At 41.6% G+C, this 23,986-nt stretch overlaps 1 protein-coding gene and 1 long non-coding RNA gene across 19 annotated transcripts in view; both read left to right on the top strand.

Annotated features, from left to right (window-relative positions):
- The window catches only part of NCOA6 (nuclear receptor coactivator 6), a 119,393-nt gene that overhangs the window by 39,171 nt on the left and 56,236 nt on the right, over nucleotides 1-23,986 (top strand). For 17 of the 18 annotated variants that reach the window (XR_013399788.1, XR_013399787.1, XR_013399786.1 and 14 more), the window contains 3 exons: nucleotides 9,205-9,488; nucleotides 14,885-15,040; nucleotides 23,158-23,280. Coding sequence is in view for 13 of the 18 variants with exons in the window: in XM_077951487.1 (XP_077807613.1) it covers nucleotides 9,254-9,488; nucleotides 14,885-15,040; nucleotides 23,158-23,280 (514 nt within the window). In the remaining 5 variants the exon portion in view is untranslated. Of the gene's footprint in view, nucleotides 1-9,204; nucleotides 9,489-14,884; nucleotides 15,041-23,157; nucleotides 23,281-23,986 lie in introns of those variants that run through there. The other variant, XM_077951491.1, reaches the window with a different exon arrangement.
- On the top strand, nucleotides 15,908-22,075 carry LOC144332088 (uncharacterized). The gene is made up of 2 exons (XR_013399839.1): nucleotides 15,908-17,733; nucleotides 21,962-22,075. It is a non-coding gene; the product is annotated as an uncharacterized LOC144332088 (long non-coding RNA).

Raw genomic sequence — 23,986 nt, 5'->3', positions numbered from 1 at the left:
ATAATTCAGTGGCATTTAGTAGATTCACTGTGTACAACCACCACTTCTGTCTAGTTCCAAAACATGTCCGTCACTCCAAAATGAAACTTCATAACCATTAAGATGTCCCATTCCCCATCCCGCTTCCACTCACAACCACTAATCCTTCTGTCTCTATGAATTTACCTATTCTAGATATTTCATACAAATTAGGCCGCGTGCGGTGGCTCACGCCTGATATCCCAACACTCTGGGAGGCCAAGGCAGGTGGATCACTTGAGTCAGGAGTTTGAGACTAGCCTGGCCAATATGGTGAACCTCATCTCTCCTAAAAATAAACAAAATTAGCCGGGCATGGTGGTATGTGCCTGTAATCCCAGCTACTTGGGATGCTGAGGCAGGAGAATCACTTGAACCTGGGAGGCAGAGGTTGCAGTGAGCCAAGATCACGCCACTGCACTCCTGCCTGGGTAACAGAGCCAGACTCCATCTCAAAAATAATAATAATAGGCCAGCTGCCGTGGCTTACGCCTGTGGTTCCAGCACTTTGGGAGGCCGAGGTGGGCAGATCACAAGGTCAGGAGATCGAGACCATCCTGGCTAACACGGTGAAACCCCGTCTTTACTAAAAATGCAAAAAATTAGCCGGGCGTGGTGGTGGGCACCTGTGGTCCCAGCTACTTGGGAGGCTGAGGCAGGAGAATGGCGTGAACCTGGGAGGTGGAGCTTGCAGTGAGCCGAGGTCATGCCACTGCACTCCAGCCTGGGCGACAAAGCGAAACTCCCTCTCAAATAAATAAATAAATAATAATAATAAAATAAATAAATAGAATTGTGCAATATATGACCTTTTATGTCTGACTGCTGTTACTTAGCATGTGGTTTTTGAGGTTTATCTACATTGTAGCATGTATCAGCACTTCATTCCTTATTATATCTAAATAATATTCTGTCTATATGTATCTACCACACTTTGTTTATCCATTCACCTGTTGATGGACATTTGAGTTTTTGGCTATTGTGAATAATGTTGCTGTGAACATATGTGTAATTTAGAGTTATTCTTTTTTTTTTTTTTTTTTTTTTTTTTAGTAGAAACGGGGTTTGCCACGTTGGCCAGGCTGGTCTCGAACTCCTGACCTCAAGTGATCCACCCGCCTTGGCCTCCCAAAGTACTGGGATTACAGGTGTGAGCCACCGTGCCAGCCTTTCTTAAATTTTGTTTTTACATTTTTTTTTCAGTGAATATTCTTCCATTTAAGGCAGGAATAATTGCTATAAAGAATATTATTTTATTGTTATGCTGTGTGTGACTGTAACACTTTGACATTTACTGAGTGTTTATAATCATTTTTAATTTTTTTGAGACAGAGTCTCACTCTGTTGCTCAGAGCAACAGTAGTGCAGTAGCACAATTTCAGCTCACTGCAACCTCAGCCTCATGAGTTGCTGGGACTATAGGCACACACCACCAGGCCCAGCTAATATTTGTACTTTCTGTAAAGATGGGGTTTCACCATGTTCCCCAGGCTGGTCTCAAAAGCCTAAGCTTGAGCTGTCTGCCCACCTTGGCTTCCCAAAGTGCTGGAATTACAGGTGTGAGCCACCACACCTAGCCATAGTAAGCCTTTATGCAAAGTTGGAGTAGGAATTTGCGGAACTGCTGATAAACCTATGACACAATATCAAGATACCTACCTGTAAATGCAATGTCAGGCATTTGATGCCTCAATAGTCAGAAAAACTGTTGGATTTCCTCGCTGTAGGGCTTTACAATAACGCTTTTATCCTTACATTTTTCTAAAGATAAATTATTTGTTAGATGAGTAAGAAAGATACCATTGTTGTCATTGGTTGACTTCAATAGATTGAAACTTGAAGAAATTGCATTGGATCACTGCTATTCACTTAACTTTTCTCATTACTACTACCATAGTTCCCTCAAAGTTTGTTGAATAAAGCTTTCTAGATGCTGCTTCATACAGCACATAGATGAATTGTTGATTTCCTAATATCAGGCCCCCACGTAACCTATGGTATATACTTTTTTGTAAGCTGTAATTTGAAATTTTCAGATGCTTTGAACTTGACACATAATCAAGCAATTCATTGGCACACCAGGGCAAAATATCAACCTGCTAAAGAGATTTATTTATTTATTTGTTTATTTATTTTTGAGACAGAGGTTCACTCTTGTTGCCCAGGCTGGAGTGCAATGGCGCTATCTCGGTTCACTGCAACATCCACCTCCCAGGTTCAAGTGATTCTCCTGCCTCAGCCTCCCAGTAGCTGGGATTACAGGCATGCGCCACCACACCCAGCTAATTTTGTATTTTTGTAGAGATGGGGTTTCTCCATGTTGGTCAGGCTGGTCTCGAACTCCTGACCTCAGGTGATCCACCTGCCTCGGCCTCCCAAAGTGCTGGGATTACAGGCTCTTTATTTAATCTTCAACTTTAAAAACTAGCTGTCATTCAGTTAAGCCTAAATATGAGGTAGGAGGTGGGAATCGACTCCAGAGGCAGGGCTTGAACACCAGACCAAATTGAGGACTAGCTAAAACAGGGGTGGGGCAGGAGCAACTTTCCATAAGACATGTCCACCGGTGTGCCATTTCAGTTTACCATTGCCATGACAACACCCAGGACTTACCAACCCTCTCCAAGGCAATGACCCAAGTTACCATACTTTTGCTAGCAATTTCTGCATAAACCACCTGTTATCCTACACGCTTAAAAGTAGGTATAGGCCAGGCGCGACAGCTCACGCCTATAATCCCAACATTTTGGGAGGCCGAGGCGGGTGGATGACCTGAGGTCAGGAGTTCGAGACCAGCCTGGGCAACACTGTGAAACCCCATCTCTACTAAAATGTGTCACTGCACTCCAACCTGGGCGAGACAGAGCTCGACTCAATCTCAAAAAAATTAAAATAAATAAATACATGAAAGTAGATATAAATATAACCCCTGGCTGGGTACAGTAGGAGGCTGAGGTGGGCGGATTGCTTAAGCTCAGGAGTTCGAGACCAGCTTGGGCAACACGGTGAAACTCCGTCTCTATCAAAATACAAAAAATTAGTCAAGCGTGGTGGCATCCGCCTGTAGTCTCAGCTAATTGGGAAGCTGAGGCAGGAAAATTGCTTGAACCTGGAAGGCAGAGGTTGCAGTGAGCTGAGATCACACCACTTCACTTCAGCCTAGGTGACAGAGCGAGACTCCATCTAAAAAAAAAAAAAAAATTTGGTGTAAATATAACTGCAAAACTGCCCTGAGCTGCTAGTCTCAGCACACTGCCTATGGGGTAGTCCTGCTCTGCAGGAGCAGTCACAGAGTTGTAACACTGCAGCTTCAATAGAGCTGTTTTCTTCTACCCTACCCTGGCTCACCCTTAGGTTCTTTTTTTTTTTTTTTTTTTTGAGACGGAGTCATGCTCTGTCGCCCAGGCTGGAGTGCAGTGGCGCGATATCGGCTCACTGCAAGCTCCACCTCCCGGGTTCACGCCATTCTCCCGCCTCAGCCTCCGAGTAGCTGGGACTACAGGCGCCCGCCACCACGCCCGGCTAGTTTTTTGTATTTTTAGTAGAGACGGGGTTTCATCATGTTAGCCAGGATGGTCTCGATCTCCTGACCTCGTGATCCACCCGCCTCGGCCTCCCAAAGTGCTGGGATTACAGGCTTGAGCCACCGCACCCGGCCCACCCTTAGGTTCTTTCCTGGGTGAAGCCAAGAACGCTTGAAGGCTAAACCCCACTTTGGGGGCTTGCCTCTCCTGCATCAAATACAGGTTAATTTGTAAATGGCAAAGTTTGTTTTGAGGTTTTTCCTCAATAACTTGTTTCCTAGGCCTGTTAGGCCATCTCTAAAATAGATCTTGCTCTTTTAATTTTTTTTTTAAGAGCAGGATCTTGCTCTCTTACCCAAGCTGGAGTGTAGTGGCACAATCATAGCTCACTGTAGCCTTGACCTCCCAGGCTCAAGCAGTTCTGCCACCCTAGCCTCCCAAGTAGCTGGGACTACAGGTGTGCATCACCACATCTGATTAATTTTTACATTTTTTTTTGTAGAGATGGGCTCTTACTGTGTTGACAGGAGTGGTCTCAAAATATCCTCCAACCTCAGCCTCCTAAAGTGCTGGAATTACAGGCCCGAACCACCACACCTGGCCTATTTTGTGTTTTAAAAAGATCCCTCTGGCTGCTGTCTGAAGACAGATTGGAGGCAGGAGACACCTGAAAGCACACTTTTTAATGGGGTTGTTTTTTTGATAAATTTGTTTAAGTTTCTTGTGGACTCTGGATATTAGACCTTTGTTAGATGGGTAGATTGCAAACATTTTGTCCCAGTCTGTAGGTTGTCTGTTCATTCTGGTGATAGTTTCTTTTGCTGTGCAGAAGCTCTTTATTTTAATTAGATCTCATTTGTCAATTTTTTTGTTGCAATTGCTGTTGGCATTTTGTCATGAAATCTTTGCCCATGCCCATGTCCTGAATGGTATTGCCTAGATTTTCTTCTGAGGTTTTTTAGTTTTGGGTTTTACATTTTAGTCTTTAATCCATTTTGAGTTAATTTATGTAAGGATGGTGTAAGGAAGGGGTCCAGTTTCAATTTTCTGCATATGGCTAGCCGGTTCTCCCAGCACCATTTATTAAATAAGGAATCCTATTTAGTCATAACAGTCTCTCAGATCACAGCACAATCAAATTAGAACTCAAGATTAAGAAGTTCACTCATAACCACACAACTAAGTGGAAATTGAACAACCTGCTCCTGAATGACTTTTGGGTAAATAATGAAATTAAGACAGAAATCAAGAAGTTTTTTGAAACTAATGAGAACAAAGAGACAATATACCAGAATCTCTGGGACAGTGTTAAACAGTGTTAAGTGGGAAATTTATAGCACTAAATGCCCACATCAAAAAGCTAGAGAGATCTCAAGTTAACAATCTAACATCTCAACTAAAAGAACTGGAAAATGAGCAAATAAACCCCAAAGCTAGCAAAAGATCAAGAAATAACCAAGATTAGAGCTGAACTGAAGGAGATAGAGACACGAAAAACCCTTCAAAAAATCAGTGAATCCAGAAGCTGGTTTTTTGGGGAAAAAATAATAATAATAATAATAATGATGGATCACTAGTTATAATAGACCACTAGCAAGACTAATAAAGAAGAAAGAAGAATTAAAAAAACAATCAGAAATGATAAGGGGGCTATCACCACTGATACCACAGAAATACTATAAACACCTCTGTGTACATAAACTAGAAAATCTAAAAGAAATGGATAAATGCCTAGACAAATACACTCTGAACTGAACCAGGAAGACTGAACCAGGAAGAAACTAAATCTCTGAATATAGCAGTTAACAAGTTCTGAAATTGAGGCAATAATAAATAGCCTACCAACCAAAGAAGTTTCTTTAAAAATTATTTTTTTGGAGGGAAGGCCAGCAATTTTTCATAGACTTTCTATTTCTCTCTCTTTTTTTTTTTTTTTAAAGTACTGTGTAGTGCCCATAGTATTGTTAAACTGACAATTCCTGTATCTGCCAGCATAAGGTTTTCCAGATCTAGATACACAGTCTTCATGTCATGACCAACGGCCTATTTAGGGAGACTATCAAAGTCCAGGCTTTTTAGTTAGTCTCCTTTCTGGTTAAAGATTCTTTTGGAAAATGTTTCTTAGATTTTAAATTGTTTTCTTGCAGTTGTTCCAACTTTGGAATAGTTGCTAAATAGCTATAGCTTTGTAGGCAGTCATCATTTTTCCTGCTAAGCAGCAACTTTTAAGCCCTAAAAATCTTTATTAGTTGTGTTTAATTACCTCTAAAGTTTATTAAAAATCTGTAAAATGCAGATGGCAGTTAAATAAGGGCAGTGGTATTAATTTGAGATTTTCTGACTGCTGTTGTTTCTTTTGTTTTTTTAATTTTTTAAAAAATTGAGACATGGTCTCGCTGTTACCCAGCCTGGTCTAGAACTCCTAGGCTCAAGCAGGCCTCCGGCCTCTGCCTCCCAAAGTGCTAGGAATACAGGTATGAACCACTGACCCTGCTGTTGTTTCTTAACCACCCAAATCAGTTTCATTGTAACAGTCATAGTACAAGAAAAGGATATAATTGCCAGAACACAAGGTGCTCTGCTGAAATTTGGAAGTATTTTTTCTTATAACAGAGGAATTTTTTCCCCAAAGGTTGCTTAGGTTGGTTTTTGCAAAGCCTTTGCTGTTGAAGTTTAGTCACTAGCAATTATTTTATTTTATTTTATTTATTAAATTTTTGAGACGAAGTCTTGCTCTTGTCCTCCAGGCTGGAGTGCAGTGGTGCGATCTCGGCTCACTGCAACCTCCACCTCCTGGGTTCAAGTGATTCTCCTGCCTCAGCCTCCCAAGTAGCTGGGATTATAGGTGCCTGCCACCACGCCCAGCTGATTTTTGTATTTTCAGTAAAGACGGGGTTTTACCATGTTAGCCAGGCTGGTCTCGAACTCCTGACCTCAGGTGATCCACCTGCCTTAGCCTCCCGAAGTGCCGGGATTACAGGCATAAGCCACCGTGCCCGGCCTATTTTATTTTTATTTTTAGAGACAAAAATCTTGCTATCACCCTTAATGGAATGCAGTGGCACTATTGTAGCTCACTGCTGCTTCAAACTCCTGGGTTTGAGGGATCCTCCCGCCTCAGCCTCCTGAGTAGCTGGAGCTATAGGCATGCACACCCAGTTAATTTTTTTATTTTTTGTAGAGACAGGGTCTCAGTGTGTTGCCCAGGCTAGTCTTTTTTTTTTTTTTTTTTTTTTTTTTTTTTTTTTTGAGACGGAGTCTTGCTCTGTCACCCAGGCTGGAGTGCAGTGGCCGGATCTCAGCTCACTGCAAGCTCCGCCTCCCGGGTTTACGCCGTTCTCCTGCCTCAGCCTCCCGAGTAGCTGGGACTACAGGTGCCCGCCACCTCGCCCGGCTAGTTTTTTTGTATTTTTTAGTAGAGGTGGGGTTTCACCGTGTTAGCCGGGATCGTCTCTCCATCTCCTGGCCTCGTGATCCGCCCGTCTCAAATTGCTGCCCTCAAGCCATCCCCCAGCCTCACTATTTAAAAAAGAAAAATTGACTGGACATGGTAGCTCATGCCTGTAATCCCAGCACTTTGGGAGGCTAAGGTGGGAGAATCACCTGAACCTAAGAGTTTGAGACCAGCCTGGGCAATATGGCAAGATGCAATCTCTATAAAAAGTTTTAAAAATTAGCTGGGCATGGTGGTACATGCCTGTAATCCCAGCTGCTTGGGAAGCTGAGGTGAGAGGATCACTTGAGCCCAGGAGGTTGAGGCTGCAGTGAGCCATGTTTGTGCCACTGCATTCCAGCAACAGAGTAAGACCCTGTCTCAAAAAAATAAATTAAAAAAAAAAGTTAAACAGTTTTTCAGTTACTTTTTTTTATTTATGCACGGAATATAACCATATTACAGCAGTTTTATATTTCCTAATGATTTGCAGCATATTTGGAAAATAGGAAAATAAAATTTATCAATGATCCTACCAACCTAATATAGTTGCTTTTTAGGGGATTAATGTTCTTATCCTTTTTTTTAAAAGAAACTTGTAATTATAGTTACAAGTATAAAGTAATAATTTATAATATTTTAATAATATAAATAAGTGCCATAAATAAATAAAAGGCTGGACATGGTGTCTCACGTCTGTAATTCTAGCACTTGGGGAGGCCAGGGTGAGTGGCTTGCCTGAGCTCAGAAGTTCGAAACCAGCCTGGGCAATGTGAAAACCCCATCTCTACTAAAACTACAGAAGATTAGCCGGGCATGATGGTGCTTGCCTGTAGTCCCAGCTACTCAGGAGGCTGAGGCAGGAGAATCGCTTGAACCTGGGAGATGGAGGTTGCAGTGAGCCGAGATTGTGCCACCGCACTGCAGCCTGGGCACCAAAGTGAGACTCTGTCTCAATCAGTCAGTCAATCAATCAATGTTGTGTTATAGTTAAAATTATAAGGGATTATTTTATTAGAACATTTGTGGGAGGTTCTTAGGTTTCCATGCCATTTTTGCTTACCACAAATGCTGGAAATTAATGTTCATTCATTTACTTTTGGGTTAAGTATGTGATCTTCAGTCCCAAAGCTAACAGAGGAAATGGCCACACTGTGTGATCTACATGTACTTTTTGGTAAGCAGTATACCTGAAAATAGCAGAAAATGTAACTTCTTTATATCTAAAAGTTAGGAAGCAATTTAATTCTGTCCAGAACACAGTTCTTTATTTTCATAAACGTCTATCAACCCCTTTTTTGGTTTTTGTGTGTGTGTGTGTGTGTGTGTGTGTGTGTGTGTGTGTGTTTTGAGATGGAGTCTCACTCTGTCGCCCAGGCTGGAGTGCAGTGACACGACCTCGGCTCCTTCAACCTCTGCCCTTCCGGATTCAAGCAATTCTCCTGCCTTAGCCTCCTGAGTAGCTGGGAATACAGGCACACACCACCACACCCAGCTAATTTTTGTATTTTAGTAGAGACAGGGTTTCATTATGTTGGCCAGGCTGGTCTCAAACTCCTGATCTCAAGTGATCTGCCCACCTTGGCCTCCCAAAGTGCTGGGATTACAGGTGTGAGCTACCGCACCCAGCCCTTTCATGTAAGAATTTTTAAGTGTTTATTTCTGAATCATTATTTTCAGCCATTCCACTGTTAATAACCCTTTAAACATTGTTTAAAATGGCTCATGAAAGACTTCAGAATTTTAGGTAATCATCCAGTTGCTATTAGTCAGGTCTGGTTGTGCTTTGTAGTTTGGAGAAGGAAGAGGGCTTTAGAAACCTTGGCTCCTTTTAAGCTTTTGTCAGGACAGAAGTAGGGAGAGTCTTGGGGAGCCCCTTGCTCTGTGGGGTCAACCAGCCTATAATTCCCAAAAAGTATGTGCTTGTTTTATTTTCTTGTGATCCTTTGTTCCCTTCTCCTGACATTCTAGGCTTACAAAAAAGTGGCATATAACATAATAAAAAGAATGTTAAATTTAAGACTGGTGTATTTTTATTTTTGGTAATAACTGTAAGAACTAATTGTTTTAGAATATCATAATTAAAATAGCTTATCTTCTTTTTTGTAATTTCTTAATTATAGTATTTCCTTATGTCAAATAAATTATAATTTTCATAGAACTATGAATTATACATTGTTGAATGCATAACTATGCATTGTAATGCTCTTTTGTATCTTCTCTTTTCAGAAGTTTTCTTATTGTCGGCTTGGCACATGCTTCTGGAATAATATTCACCATGGTTTTGGATGACCTTCCAAACCTAGAAGACATCTATACTTCCTTGTGTTCATCAACAATGGAAGACTCAGAGATGGATTTTGACTCCGGACTAGAAGATGATGACACAAAAAGTGATAGTATTTTGGAGGATTCCACAATTTTTGTGGCCTTCAAAGGAAATATAGATGATAAAGACTTCAAATGGAAATTAGATGCAATATTGAAAAATGTGCCCAATTTGCTACACATGGGTAATTTGCTTTAATTATTTTTTATTCCTGTTACTGTTTTTGAAATGTTTGCCCTTCTATGGCTATCTTGAGTTTTACAAAGCAAGTTTGCTAAATTGGGTCAAAAGGCCGAATTTAAGTGCAAAGGTAGAATTTTAGGATTTTAAAAATATACATGTTTTCTTTCTTTTAAGTAACATCGAAGAGCTTAACATAAAGTATTTCTTATCGTGGAAATTGTTGGATAATCTGCTGTAGTGGATAAAAGTAATTCTCAATATCCAAATTTATTTGTTTTTAACTCTCTGGACTTCATTTTCCTTATCTGTAAATTGAAATCTTTAAGGACCCTTAAAGCTTAGAAAACTTACTATTCCATGAGTCTGCTTATAATGCACTTTAAATTTATTCCCTTAACTTTTATATCAGAAGTCACTAGCTGACAACTTGCTGGATCCAGTCTGCAACCATGTGTTATTTGGCCCACATTAGTGTTTGAGATTTAGTTTGTTTTTAATGTTTGAGTTTCATTGCCAGTGCTTTAAAAATTGAGATATATTGCATGAAAATCCAGAGTTTTACATTTATCTTTTAAAATAGGAAGATCTGGTAACATTGAGTTCTCCCTCTTTCCCAGATGGTACTAAGTAGCAGCTGCTACTGAGAGCAACCCCACTTCACCACAGTTCCCATCTGGCTTCTTCACACATTTAGATTACCTGTCCAGATCTTATAGGCATTTGTGGTTTTGAACCTTGATTTAGATGTTCTCTATTCTAGTTAGCACAATTATCTAATCCGTTCAGACACAGTGAAAAGCGTAGATTTATTCCTTTAATCACAAATCCTAAATTGATCAAGAGTTAATTAGCTTTTTTTAGGCTTGGGGGTTTTATCTTTGAGATTGTTATCTGGAGGGAAGCTGTTTTTTCAACTGCTTTTTACTGTGTTGTATACGATTCTTCATAGTTATGTATTATTTTTAGCATACAATTAAGAATTTTTCATGTCGTTATCAACATTATTGTAACCATAATCATAGTTATAATATATATTATAAAGGTCTAGCTGGGCCTGTAATTGTTCATTGCTCTTTATTAATTACTACATTTTTCTGTTGTTTATATATTGCTGAATCAATTTATTTATGGCTTTCAAATAAATTACCAAACCTAGGCCAGGCATAGTAGTTCTTGCCTGTAATCCCAGCGCTTTGGAAGGTTGAGTTGTGTGGATCACTTGAACCCAGGAGTTCAAGACCAGCCTGGACAATATAGAGAGACCTCATCTCTACAGAAAATACAAAAATTAGCTGGGTATGTTGGCGTGCGCCTGTAGTCCCAGCTACTCGAGAGGCTGAGGTGGGAGGATCACTTGAGTCCAAGGAGGTCAAGGCTGCAGTGAGCTCTAATAGTGCCCCTGCACTCCAGCCTGGGCAACAGAGTGAGACCCTGTCTAAAAAAATAAATAATAAATAAAAGTGGGCGCAGTGGCTCGCACCTGTAATCCCAGCACTTTGGGAGGTCAAGGCGGGCGGATCAATTGAGGCCAGGAGTTCGAGACACGCCCAGCCAACGTGGCGAAACCTCGTCTACTAAAAATACAAAAATTAGCCAGACGTGCTGGCAGGTGACTGTAATCCGAGCTACTCGGGAGGCTGAGGCACGAGAATTGCTTGAACCCAGAAGGTAGAGGTTGCAGTGAGCTGAGATCACGCCACTGCACTCCAGCCTGGGTGACAGAGTGAGTGTCAAAAAAATAAAAATAAATAACCAATTCTAGATTTATGGTGCTATCAGATTATATTCTTGGTCCAAAAAAATTTTAAGTCAAATCTCTCAAATATGAAAGTTCAAAAAGATTTTGATAAGATATAACTATTAGGAATATGGATTTTTCTGCAAGCATATTACAAGTGTTAATACCGTAAGCAAATTTGATGTTTGTGTAGAATATGTACAAGATTCCAGTACACTTCAGAGTGGGAAGAAGTCCTGCAGTGTCTATGATTGGTGGCCAGGATCCCCAAACTTCCTGCCTTTTGCTGTTTGGAAGCCTACGTGTAATGGAAAGGAAATTGCCCTGAAAATCAGAGCTGGGTTTTAATGTCATCTCTGATGCTACTAGTTAGCCACAAGATTCTGAGCAGATCACTTTCTGGGCCTTGGTTTCCTCACCTGTAAAATAGTCTTGGACTAAATATTGTCTAATCTTTTCTAAATTCCTGTGATTGTGTTATCTCATTCCTTTTAGCAAGTTTTCCCTTTTTTTTCCCACATTAGAGCAAGTGAACTCCATATCTGGAAAAGTTAACATTCAGTGTACAGTGGTTTAAGAGCTGGAAGGGGCTGTAGGCAACATGTAGGCACTTTCCTCTATCCATAGATATTTCTCATTTTGAGAAAAGATATTCCTCTATGACCATTATCTCTTTTTTTCCTTCTTTTCACAGGTGTTGAATGACCATTATCTTAATATTAGAATGTATAACTGAATGAAGGATACAGAAGATTCAGTTTAGCTGAGTTAATAACAAAAGAGAACATTGTTTTGCCTGAGGTTGTTGAATAACTTTTTTTGTTTTTGTTTCTTTTTTGAGGCAGTGTCTCACCCCATCACCCAGGCTGGAATGCAGTGACATGATCTCAGCTCACTGTAGCCTTGACCTCCCAGGCTCAAACAATTCTCCCACCTCAGCTTCACAAGTAGCTGGGACTACAGGCACACACTACTGCACGTGGCTAATTTTCTGTTTATTTTTTGTAGAGATGAGTTCTCACTATGTTGCCCAGGGTGGTCTCAAACTCCTGAGCTCAAGTGATCTGCCCACCTTGGCCTCCCAAAGTGCTAAGATTACAGGCATGCACCACTGCACCCAGCCAAATAACTTTTTTATCAGCTAACTATGCCTGGGATTTGCTTTCCAACCTGTAAAATGTAACTACATTTAATAGTACCTCCTCAATTACTTAACTTTTTTAAAAATTATTTTTTATTGTATAATACACATAAAATTTACCATGTTAACCATTATTAAGCATACAGTTTAGTGGAAATTAAATATACTCATAATGTTGTGCAACCATCACCACCATGTGTCGCCCTAACTCTTTTCATCCTGTAAAATTAAACATCTCTGTCCAGGCACGGTGGCTCACGCCTGTAATTCCAGCACTTTGGGAGGCCGAGGCAGGTGGATCACGTGGTCAAGAGATTGAGACCATCCTGGCCAACATGGTGAAATCCCGTCTCTACTAAAAATACAAAAATTAGCCAGGCATGGTGGTGGGCGCCTACAGTCCCAGCTACTTGGGAGGCTGAGGCAGGAGAATTACTTGAACGCGGGAGGTGGAGGTTGCAGTGAGCCGATATCGCGTTACTGCGCTCCAGCCTGGTGACAGAGTAAGACTCTGTCTCAAAAAAAAAAAAAATATTGAACATCTCTAACCATTAAATAACAACCCCCCATTTCCTCCTTGCTCCTAGCCCTTGGAAACCACCATTCTACTATCTGTTTCTATGATTTTTGACTACTTCCTTCATATAAGTGGAATTTTGCCTTTTTGTGACTGGCTTATTTTACTTAGCGTAAGATGCTCAAAGTCCATTGATGTTGCACCATGTGACAGGATTTCCTTCCTTTTTAAGGCTTAATAATATTCCATCGTGGCCGGGTGCAGTGGCTTACGCCTATAATCCCAGCACTTCAGGACGCCGAGGCAGGCAATCATGAGGTCAGGAGATCAAGACCATCCTGGCCAACATGGTGAAACCCTGTCTCTACTAAAAATACAAAAATTAGCTGGGCGTGGTGGCACACACCTGTTGTCCCGGCTCAGGATGGTGAGGCAGAAGAATTGCTCGAACCCAGGAGGCAGAGGTTGCAGTGAGCCAAGATCATGCCACTGCACTCCAGCCTGGTGACAGCAAGATTCCGTCTCAAATAATAATAATAATATTCCATTGTATATATATACCATATTTTACTGATTCATTCATCTGTCAGTAGACATTGGGTTGCTTCTATATCTTAGCTATTGTGAGTAATGCTGCTATGAATATGGTGTACAAATATCTCTCTGGGACTCCGCTTTCAGTTCATTTGAGTGTGTACTCTGAAGTAGAATTGCTACATCTTGTGGTAATTCTGTTTTTAATTTTTTTTGAGAAACTGTCGTTTTCCACAGCAGCTTGTATCCTTTTACATTCCCACTGACAGTGCACAACGGTTCCAGTTTCTTTTTTTTTTTTTTTTTGAGATGGAGTCTTGTTCTGTTGCCCAGGTTGGAGTGCAGTAGCGCAATCTTGGTTCACAGCAACCTCTGCCTCCTGGGTTCAAGTGATTCTCCTGCCTCAGCCTCCTGAGTAGCTGGGACTACAGGTGTGCACCACCATGCCTGGCTAATTTTTGTATTTTTAGTAGAGATGGGGTTTTGCCATGTTGGTCAGGCTGATCTCAAACTCCTGACTGATCGAACTCAAGTGATTCACCAGCCTCAGCCTCCCGAAATGCTGGGATTATAGGTGTGAGCCACCATGCCCTGCGGATTCTGTTTCTCCATATCTTCACCAATGTTTATTTTCTGTGGTTTTGATAGTATCATGGTAATGGTTGTGAGGTGGTATCTTATTTTGATTTGCATTTCTCTAATGATTAGTTATGTCAAGCATCTTTTCATGTGCTTATTGGCCATTTGTGTATCTTTTCTGGAGAACTGTCCTTTGCCTTTTTTTTTTTTTTTTTTGAGAAGGAGTCTCACTTTGTTGCCCAGGCTGGAGTGCAGTGGCACAATCTAGGCTCACCACAACTTCCACCTCCTGGGTTCAGGCAATTCTCCTGTCTCTGCCTCCCGAGTAGCTGGGACTACAGGTGCGTGCCACCATGCCCAGCAAATTTTTATATTTTTAGTAGAGACAGGGTTTCGTTATGTTGGCCAGGCTAGTCATGAACTCCTGACCTTGTGATCCACCCACCTCGGCCTCCCAAAATGCTGGGATTATAGGCATGAGCCTGTTCTATTAATTTAAACTTAACCTCTCTCTTCTTTTTTATGATCCTTTCTCCATCTTACTGCTTTCCATTTATTCATTGCCTGTGATGTGCCAGGTACTATGCTAGGTTTTTCTGCATGTATTATCTAATTTGTACTCAAAATCTCATGAAGTAGTTTTTTTCATAGTTTTAGAAAAGAAAAAGGTAAGTTTCAGAAAGGTTAAATAGCTCATTCATGGTCATCCAGGTGCTAAGTGGCAAAGCTAGGATTAGATTTGAGTATATAGCTCCAAAGCATGCTCTGTTAGCTATTCCAAGCTGGTGCTCCACCTTATTCTTTTACTCTTTTGGTTTGTTTTTAATTCCATCTCTCCTCTGGTGGATAAAAGATTACTAATAAAATTCTTTTTCTTTCACAATCAAGAGTCCAGCAAGCTAAAAGTACAGAAGGTGGAGCCCTGGAACAGCGTGCGTGTGACATTCAACATCCCCCGGGAAGCAGCGGAGCGGCTACGGATCCTTGCTCAGAGCAACAACCAGCAGCTTCGGGATTTAGGGATTCTCTCCGTTCAGATTGAAGGTCTTTTACTTTGCCATGTGCCCATCTAGACCAGAATCATTACAGTAGTAGAATATAGCATGATTTTCTATGCTGCTTTGTCTGTTCCTCTGCTCTTGTGTTTCAGAATGCCAAGCAACTCATGTAACTTGTACTTTGCTTTGCAGCACCTTAGATGAAGAGGGACTGACTGAGGTTATTGCTGGGTCCTGATGGTCTTTACATCTGTAGTCTTGGTTTCCATTCCTTTGGCTAATTTTGACCATCAGTCTTTCAGACTTTGATTTTGCTGGCATCCTGACCAGGAATTGATTTGTCTTATTTATTTAGTTGTGTGGTTTTCTTTGTTATTGTTGTTTTTAGAGATGGTGTCTTTCTGTGTTGCGCAGGCTGGACTCAAACTCTTGGCCTCAGATGATCCTCCCATCTCAGCTTCCTGAGTAGCTGGGACTACACCTGTACCACTGTACCCAGCTTAACATATAATTTAACTTGCTTCCTTCCTTCCACCAAATAAAGTTTAGTATTTTCTTTATTCGTCTAACAGATTACGAAGCCTTCAACAGTCCTCTCCTTTTGTAGCAGTGTTCATTTCTTCTTTTCTTTCTTTCTTTTTTTTTTTTTTTTGAGGCAGAGTCTCGCTCTGTTGCCCAGGATGGAGTATAGTGGCGTGATCTCAGCTCACTGCAACCTCCACTTCCCAGGTTCAAGCGATTCTCCTGCCTTAGCCTCCCGAGTAGCTGGGATTACAGGCACGTACCACCATGCCCAGCTAATTTTTGTGCTTTTAGTAGAGACGAGGTTTCACCATCTTGGCCAGGCTGGTCTCAAACTTCTGACCTCAGTTGATCTACCTTCTTCAGCCTCCCAAAGTGCTGGGATTACAGGCGTGAGCCATCATGCCGGCCCACAGTGTTCATTGTCAATATTTTTACCAGAATGATCTTTTTCAAAATGAAAATTAGATGAGCAGGCGTGCGCGCGCGCACACACACACACACACACACACACACACACACACACACCCACCCCTACACCCCTAGATTAAAATCCTACTATCTCTTGGTACACACACACACACACACACACACACACACACACACACACACACACCCCTACACCCCTAGATTAAAATCCTACTATCTCTTGGTACACACACACACACACACACACACACACACACACATACACCCCTACACCCCTAGATTAAAATCCTACTATCTCTTGGTATTATTCAAAGAATGAAGACCAAACTCCTTACCATGACCTCAGGCCTTGCGTGGTCTCACCTCTACCTTCTTCATCCAGCCTTATCTTATATAACTCTCCTCCCTTGCCCCCTGTGTTCCAGCTTCTCAACTTTCTCTTCCTGCTGCCACAGGTCCTTTGTATTGATGTCTTTTCTGAATGAAATACTATCCCCTACCAGCCCCCCTTCCCCTAGTTCATGCCTGCTCAGCCTTCAAGTATCAGCTTAAATCTTGAGGATGTATTCTCTGAACTCCTTTGGCAAGTCAGAGTCCTTTGCTATGTGCTCTCACAAAAGTTTGTTTCTCTCCTTCAGATCATGTATCTCACACTTTCATTAGAGCAATTATTGATTGTTGTTTTATCCCCCATAGACTATAAGCTTTAGCATTTGGAATACAGTGATAAATATTGTCCTTACTGTTATAAACTCGGAAGAGCTTATGACTTTAGTAAGGAAGACAAACCTGTGAGAGATATAAGTACCTACCATGTGTGGGAGAGCTCTTTGGAAGCTCAGTGAACTAGACCCCCCTCTTCCCCTCCTGTGTTGATACAACCAGGTGACAACCAGCAATTCCAACTTTCCCTTCCACAGTAGGCCAGGTCCTCCTGGCCCTGTGCTTACGTAGAACCTAAATGCTCCGTGAAACCTCAGCAGCCGAGGTCATCATTTTGTTTATAGGAGTGAGACACATTTTATGCAGTCTAGCATTGTAGGTTGCTGTGCCGTCAAAGGGGAAATACCAACAAACAGATTATTTAGAAAGGGTTATATGTAGATTGAGAAATGGGATAAATTTCACCACTTGATAAATGAGGGGATAGTGGCTTAAACAATAACCACTTTAATTTGAAAAATGTGGAACTATCGAAAAGGATCCAGAAAAGTATAGTTAATTCACAGCAATCTGTAGGAGGAACTATTAGGAAGAGTGGAAGTCGAACAACTGTTGGATAAAATAACAGTGTGTGGGCTGTTTATACTTTAAGGGACACATAAGTGGTTTCTTTAAAACCCCACGTTTTATGGTCTCTGTTCCTATTTAAAGACTTCAAAACCTTAATTGATAGTGTTTTTCACTGGAGAAAGAAGTACCAGTTTTATCTCTTAAGCAGACCTACTTCCTAAAAGGATAAAATGCTGGTTCTCCCTTAATATTATAGCCATAAATTCAAACATGAGTACTAGCAAGGAAGCAAATAGATAACATATTTTAAGAAATTATGAAATTCACATATGACAATGATTATCACAATACAGAAAGAGTTCTTTAACTTTTAGGCTACATGTGTGTCCCAGATGATCTCTGTTCTTACAATCCTGGGAATTCAGGCAGGAGTGAAGTGATGGCAGCAGCTATTGCTTTTGTGGAACTGGGCTATTGATTTTGTAAATTGTAAGAAGGAATGTTGGCCAGTCACGGTGGCTCACGCCTGTAATCCCAATACTTTGAGAGGCTGAGGTGGATGGATCACTTGAGGGCAGGAGTTTGAGAGCAGCCTGGCCAACGTGGTGAAACCCCGACTCTACTAAAAATATAAAAATTAGCCCAGCATGGTGGTGCATGCCTGTGGTCCCAGCTACTCGGGAGGCTAAGGCAGGAGAATTGCTTGAACGCAGGAGGCAGAGGTTATGGTGAGCCGAGATCATGCCACTGCACTCCAGCCTGGGCGACAAGAGCGAAATTTTGTCTCAAAAAAACAAAAAGAAGGAATGTTGCCACTGTCATGTCTGCTGCAAGGCTTGAGGGACAGGTTGTTCTCGCAAGAGTCCATTCTCCATTGACTAATACTCCCTGTACCCTTCCTTTTTTAAGTTTTGGCCAGGGAGTTGGGGAAACATCTTTTTGAGGACATTTTGTGCCACCTCTGTAAATTCATGGTGATCTAAAGTGGTAGTCTGCTAACTTTTTCTATAAAGGGCCAAGAATAAATATTTTTGGCTTTTCAGGCCATAAGATCTGAACTCAACAAGTACTCAGCTCTGTCTTGTAGGGCAAAAACAGCCATAGGCAATATGTAAACAAGTAAACATGGCAGGATTTCAATAACACTTTATTTAAATAAACATGCAGTGGGCTGCATTTGGCCCACAAGACGTAGTTTGTGGACCCCTAATTGGCAAGTTTGGGAGCCCGTAGTGTTCTCTTTGACATGAATTGGCATATATGCAGTTGGCAAATAGGGGAATAATAGCAGTATAATGTGGAAATTCTGTTTCTTAAGATGTGATTTTTTTTCTTAGGTAAGAGGAGCTGGAATAGTAGAAATAGAATTATAATTATCAACAAGAAAAAGCTTTTCACTCAGCTGTTGCATGTGTGGGAGTCTTTTCAGCTCTATTAAAATTAAGGATGAGAGTGTGCATTCGTGTGCCTTCCTGACGTGCGTCCCCCAGCCTTGCGTGGCTCTCAGCTCATGACAGGTTGCGTTTCTTCCTGTGTCCACCTTAATGGCAGCCCCACTGGCTCAGAGCTCCACTACATCTGCATTATCTCAGCAGCTTTAACCAGGCATTTCCACTGCATTTTTTCTGGTATTTTGCCTCCACCAGTTACTGCTTTTATTAGAGCTCTGGTTACAAAGTCTCATAGGTTTTCAGTTTGCCCTAACCCTCTTATTGTGAGTATGAGATTTGATAAATGTGAGGTTTTCCAGAACTTAATTTGTCATGTAGAAAAATGCCTATAATCCTTTGTAAGGTTATAAATAAGATGACTGTTTGTATTTTAAAAATAGCTAATGAGCACCTGCCATGTACCAGGCACTATTTTATGTATAAAGGATATATTATAGATCGTCATATAATTTATCATTAAATTAGGACACTTTTCTTTCTTTTTTATTTGAGACAAAGTCTCACTATGTTGCCTGGGTTGGAGTGCAGTGGTACAAACACAACTCACTGTAGCCTCAGCCTCCTGGGCTCAAGCGATCCTCCCATCTCAGCCTCCTGAGTAGCTAGGACCACAGGTGCATGCCAGCATGGGCCTGACTAATTTTTCATAGCGATGGGGTCTCACCATGTCGCTAGTCTTGAACTCCTGGTCTGAAGCAATCCTCCCACCTTGGCCTCCCAAAGTGCTGGGATTAACAAACGTGAGTCACCATCCCCAGCCTAAAGTAGGACACTTCTGAAAGTGAAAGAGAATGCTATTAATTATGCTGGAACAACAGATGTAAAGGAATAAGGACAGACTTGTGATTACCCCTGTATAGTGATGGGGGAGGCAAGCAAGAAAATGAGTGAGTGAATGATTACGTGGAATGTGCTCTGCAGAAATAACAAGATGTTCTGATAAAAGTTACCTAACCTTGGATAAGATGGTTGGTAGAGGCCTTTTTGGGCATGTGACACTTAAGATTACGTGAAAATTGAGAAGCTAGCTATGCGAAGAGTGCGGAGAACTGTTCTAGGCAGAGGAAACCACATGAGCAAAGGCCTTGGGGTAAGAAGCAGCCTTGTGTGCCTAAGAAACTAAAAAGAAACACTGGGGCTGAATCCTTGTTATTGAAGGAGAAAAATAGCATGAGATGAGGTTAAAGAGATAGACAGGGCTAAATATGGGCAGTCCAGTATTGGTAGCCACAGACTGACTGTATGTTGCTTTTGAGCACTGAAAATGTGGCTAGTTAAAACTGATATGCGCTGTAAGTATAAAATACATATTACATTTTGAAGATTTGGTATCCCCCAAAAGAATGTAAAGTATCTCAATAATTCTTATATTGGCCAGGCTCAGTGGCTCACACCTATAATCCCAGCACTTTGGAAGGCTGAGGCCAGGAGGATTGCTTGAGCGCAGGAGTTTAAGACCAGCCTGGGCAATATAGTGACTCCACCCTGTCTCTACAAAAAATTTAAAACTGAAAAAAATTAGCCAGGCATGTTGGCATACTCCTGTAGTCCCAGCTACTTGGGAAGCTGATGTGGGAGGATCGCTTAAGCCCAGTAGGTCAGTGCTGCAGTGAGCTGTTATCTCACCACTGCACTCCAGCCTGGGCAACAGAGTGAGACCCTGTCTCAAAAAATAAAAATAATTTTTGCATTAGTTACATGTTGGAATAACAATACATTGGATGTATTAAGTGAAATAAATGATAATTAATTTAATCTGTTACTGGGGCTTCTAGAAAATTTTAAATTGTATCTGTGGCTCATATTATATTTGTGTTGAACAGCACTTGGCTAGGTAGATAATTTGAGCCCTTGTGTAGACTGTTAAGAAGTTTGGCCTGGCCAGGCACAGTGGCTCATGCCTGTAATCCCAGCACTTTGTGAGGCTGAGATGGGCAGATTGCCTGAGGTCAGGAGTTCGAGACCAGTCTGGCCAAAATGTCTCTACTAAAAATACAAAAGTTAGCCGGGCGTGGTGGCAAGCACCTGTAATCCCAGCTACTTGGGAGGCTGAGGCAGGAGAATCACTTGAACCCGGAGGCGGAAGTTGCAGTGAGCTGAGATTGTGCCATTGCACTCCAGCCCAGGCAATAGGGTGAGACTCTGACTCAAAAAAAAAAAAGTTTGGTCTTTATTTCTAAAATAGTGAGAAGCAATGGACCTGTTTTAAGCAGAGGAATGATACAAACTGACAAACTGATGTCCTTTTCCAGAACAATTTTCTTTCTACCTAGAATGTCTTAACAAATTTTGTATATTAATAGTTCCCTTCCTTTGGTGGAAACCCTCATGACCTGTATTCTCTTTCTCTTTTACGCCTGATTTCTAGAGGCAAGCCAGAGCATCTGGTAGCTCCCAGTGATTGCTTCCTTTTTGGTAGGATGTTTGTTCCCTGTGACCAGTGAACCTCCCTGGTTAAAATAGACATAGAAAGCTGACCTAGGCCAGGCACAGTGGCTCACACCTATAATCCCAGCACTTTGGGTGGATCACAAGGTCAGGAGATCGAGACCATCCTGGTAAACATGGTGAAACCCCGTCTCTACTAAAAATACAAAAATTAGCTGGGTGTGTTGGCATGCGCCTATAATCCCAGCTACTCGGGAGGTTGAGGCAGGAGAATCTTTTGACCCCGGAAGGTGGAGACTGCAGTGAGCCAAGATCACACCACTGCGCTCCAGCCTGGTGACAGAGTGAGACTCCGTCTCAGAAAAAAAAAAAAAAGAAAGAGAAAGCTGACCTAGATCAGTGACAGGACAGAGGAAACTGCCTTGTCTCATTAACTTTCTACTTTGCCATCTGACCCTATGAATCTGAACCCTAGTATAGAAGGACTTGGGTGAGTGCAACCTTTCAGCTCAGCAGCCACAGACTAGCTATATTTTAACTCTCCACAAGGTGGTGCTCTCTTATAATAACAGTAGTCAAAATTTTGCATTAAGTGCAAGAAACATTCTGTAGCTTGTTTCAGAGACCTTTTTATCATTGGACCAAGTAAGATTTAAGTTTCCTCTAAGTTTAGAGTCTACTTAATTGGAACACTTCTAGTAACATTACCTGTGAGGGTACCGTGAAGCTCAAATAAGATAAAATTAAAAATCCTATACAGGCTAGGCACGGTGGCTCATGCCTATAATCCCAGCACTTTGGGAGGCTGAGGTGGGTGATCACATGAGGGCAGGAGTTGGAGACCAGCCTGGCCAACATGGTGAAACTCTGTCTCTACTAAAAGTGCAAAAATTATCTGGGCGTGGTGGTGGGTGCCTGTAATTCCAGCTACTCGGGAGGCTGAGGTAGGAGAATCCCTTGAACCCAGGAGACAAAGGTTGCAGTGAGCTGAGATCATGCCACTGCACTCTAGCCTGAGCGACAGAGTAAAACCCCTTCTCAAAAAAAAAAAAAAGAAAGGCCAGGTGCGGTGGCTCATGCCTGTAATCCCAGCACTTTGGGAGGCTGAGCTGGGTGGATCACAAGGTCAGGAGATCGAGACCATTCTGGCTAACACAGTGAAACCCCATCTCTACTAAAAATACAAAAAAATTAGCCGGGTGTGGTGGCGGGTGCCTGTAGTCCCAGCTACTCAGGAGGCTGAGGCAGGAGAATGGCATGAACCCCGGGAGGGGGAGCTTGCAGTGAGCCAAGATTGCACCACTGCACTCCAGCCTGGGCAACAAAGTGAGACTCGGTCTCAAAAAAAAAAAAAAAAAAGGAAAATCCTATACATAGCCGGACATACTGGTATGTGCCTGTGGTCCCAGCAACTCAGAAGGCTGAGGCAGGAGGACCCTTTAGGCCCAGGAATTTAAGGCGGTGATGAGCTATATGACTGTGTCACTGCACTCCAGCCTGGGTGACAAAGTGAGACCCCGTCTCAATAAACAAAAACCTATACAAATACTGGTCCTGTCATTTGGTGTCTCAGAAAGTAGATTTGTAGCAACCTATCTCCTCTTCATTGCATGATTTTTTTCCTGCTGGAAATAGGTTTATATTGCAGTTATTGAATGGAAGTGGCATTTTGTTCACAAGTGCTAGTATCCCTGCACCAGTATATGTTCTTTATTCATTAAAACTACTTATATTTAATATCTACCTTCTGATCATAAATTATCAAAAGAAAGTCTAGGATTTTGAGAGTTTTTGAGAACATTTTCTTCCATTATACACACACACCCCACACACACACAATTGGTAAGATGGTTGAAAATAAATATTCAGAGTTCCAGGATCTCTGTTGATACTAAGCATCATTCATGGTCACCCTGCTTCCTTATTACAAGAATTGGTTATATCTCTTTGTGCTTAATGAAACCTACTCAGATGGGTTGAAGAAAGACCCATCTACATTGAACCCACCATTGTTCTGGTGGTAAACTAACCATGATTCTTCAAAAGCACGGATAACTACAGCACTTATATAGCTATCTATAAACAAAATTTGCATTTTATTCTAATGATTTCCTTTTTATCACTTGACTGTCATTCTCAGGGGAAGGTGCTATCAACCTGGCTTTGGCTCAGAACCGAAGCCAAGATGTGAGAATGAATGGACCCATCGGAGCCGGAAATTCAGTTAGGATGGAGGCAGGATTTCCCATGGCAGGTGGTCCAGGTAAGACCTCCGACTCAATTGTATGACATTTTACTAGTTTCCTTTTTGGCTTATTTGATCATTTGAGCCCTGCAAGATAGGTGGGGGTTCATGGCATACTTACATCTCTATTTGTTGAATCAGGAAAGCTAGACATGAGTCATTCCTGGAGGCTAGGGGTCACAGCATGAAGCATCTTTGCAATCTTTTGGTCTCATGCTTAAAGGTTGATGAACACTGAGCCATGCAGCAAACATTTATTGACTTCTTGTTGTGTGACAGGACCTGTGCTGTTGGAAATAGAAATGAATGAGACATTTTCTACCCTCATTATGTTAATATTAATAGTACAATGGAGAATGTAGCTTTCCAACTCCCACTTTCTCTGAGGCTGAGAATATCTGTAAATTGAATTCTTGTGTGTTTATGTGGATTCTGAAGATGTATGTGGAAGAATATGAGTTTTTACGTGTTTAGAATTTGAGAGTTATAAATTGCTTCCTTTTCTAGTAATCTTGAAATCTCTTCTTCAGAGATTGAACTCAATATTCTGTGAATATCAGAATATTAGATTTGAGCTGACTGTCATTTAAAGCTGAGGAAGCTGTGGAACTCACATAAAGGAAGTGATTTGCCCAGGGTCAAGGAGCAATAAACTAGTATCACAGATCTTCTAACGCCCAGTTTAGTGCTTTTTTCACTGCACTAGTGGCTTTCAAATTTTTTC

Source organism: Macaca mulatta, chromosome 10, assembly GCF_049350105.2.
Source record: "Macaca mulatta isolate MMU2019108-1 chromosome 10, T2T-MMU8v2.0, whole genome shotgun sequence".
NCBI lineage: Eukaryota > Metazoa > Chordata > Mammalia > Primates > Cercopithecidae > Macaca > Macaca mulatta.
The sequence above is the reverse complement of the archived record's forward strand: the minus strand, read 5'-3'. Positions and strand labels throughout refer to the sequence as shown.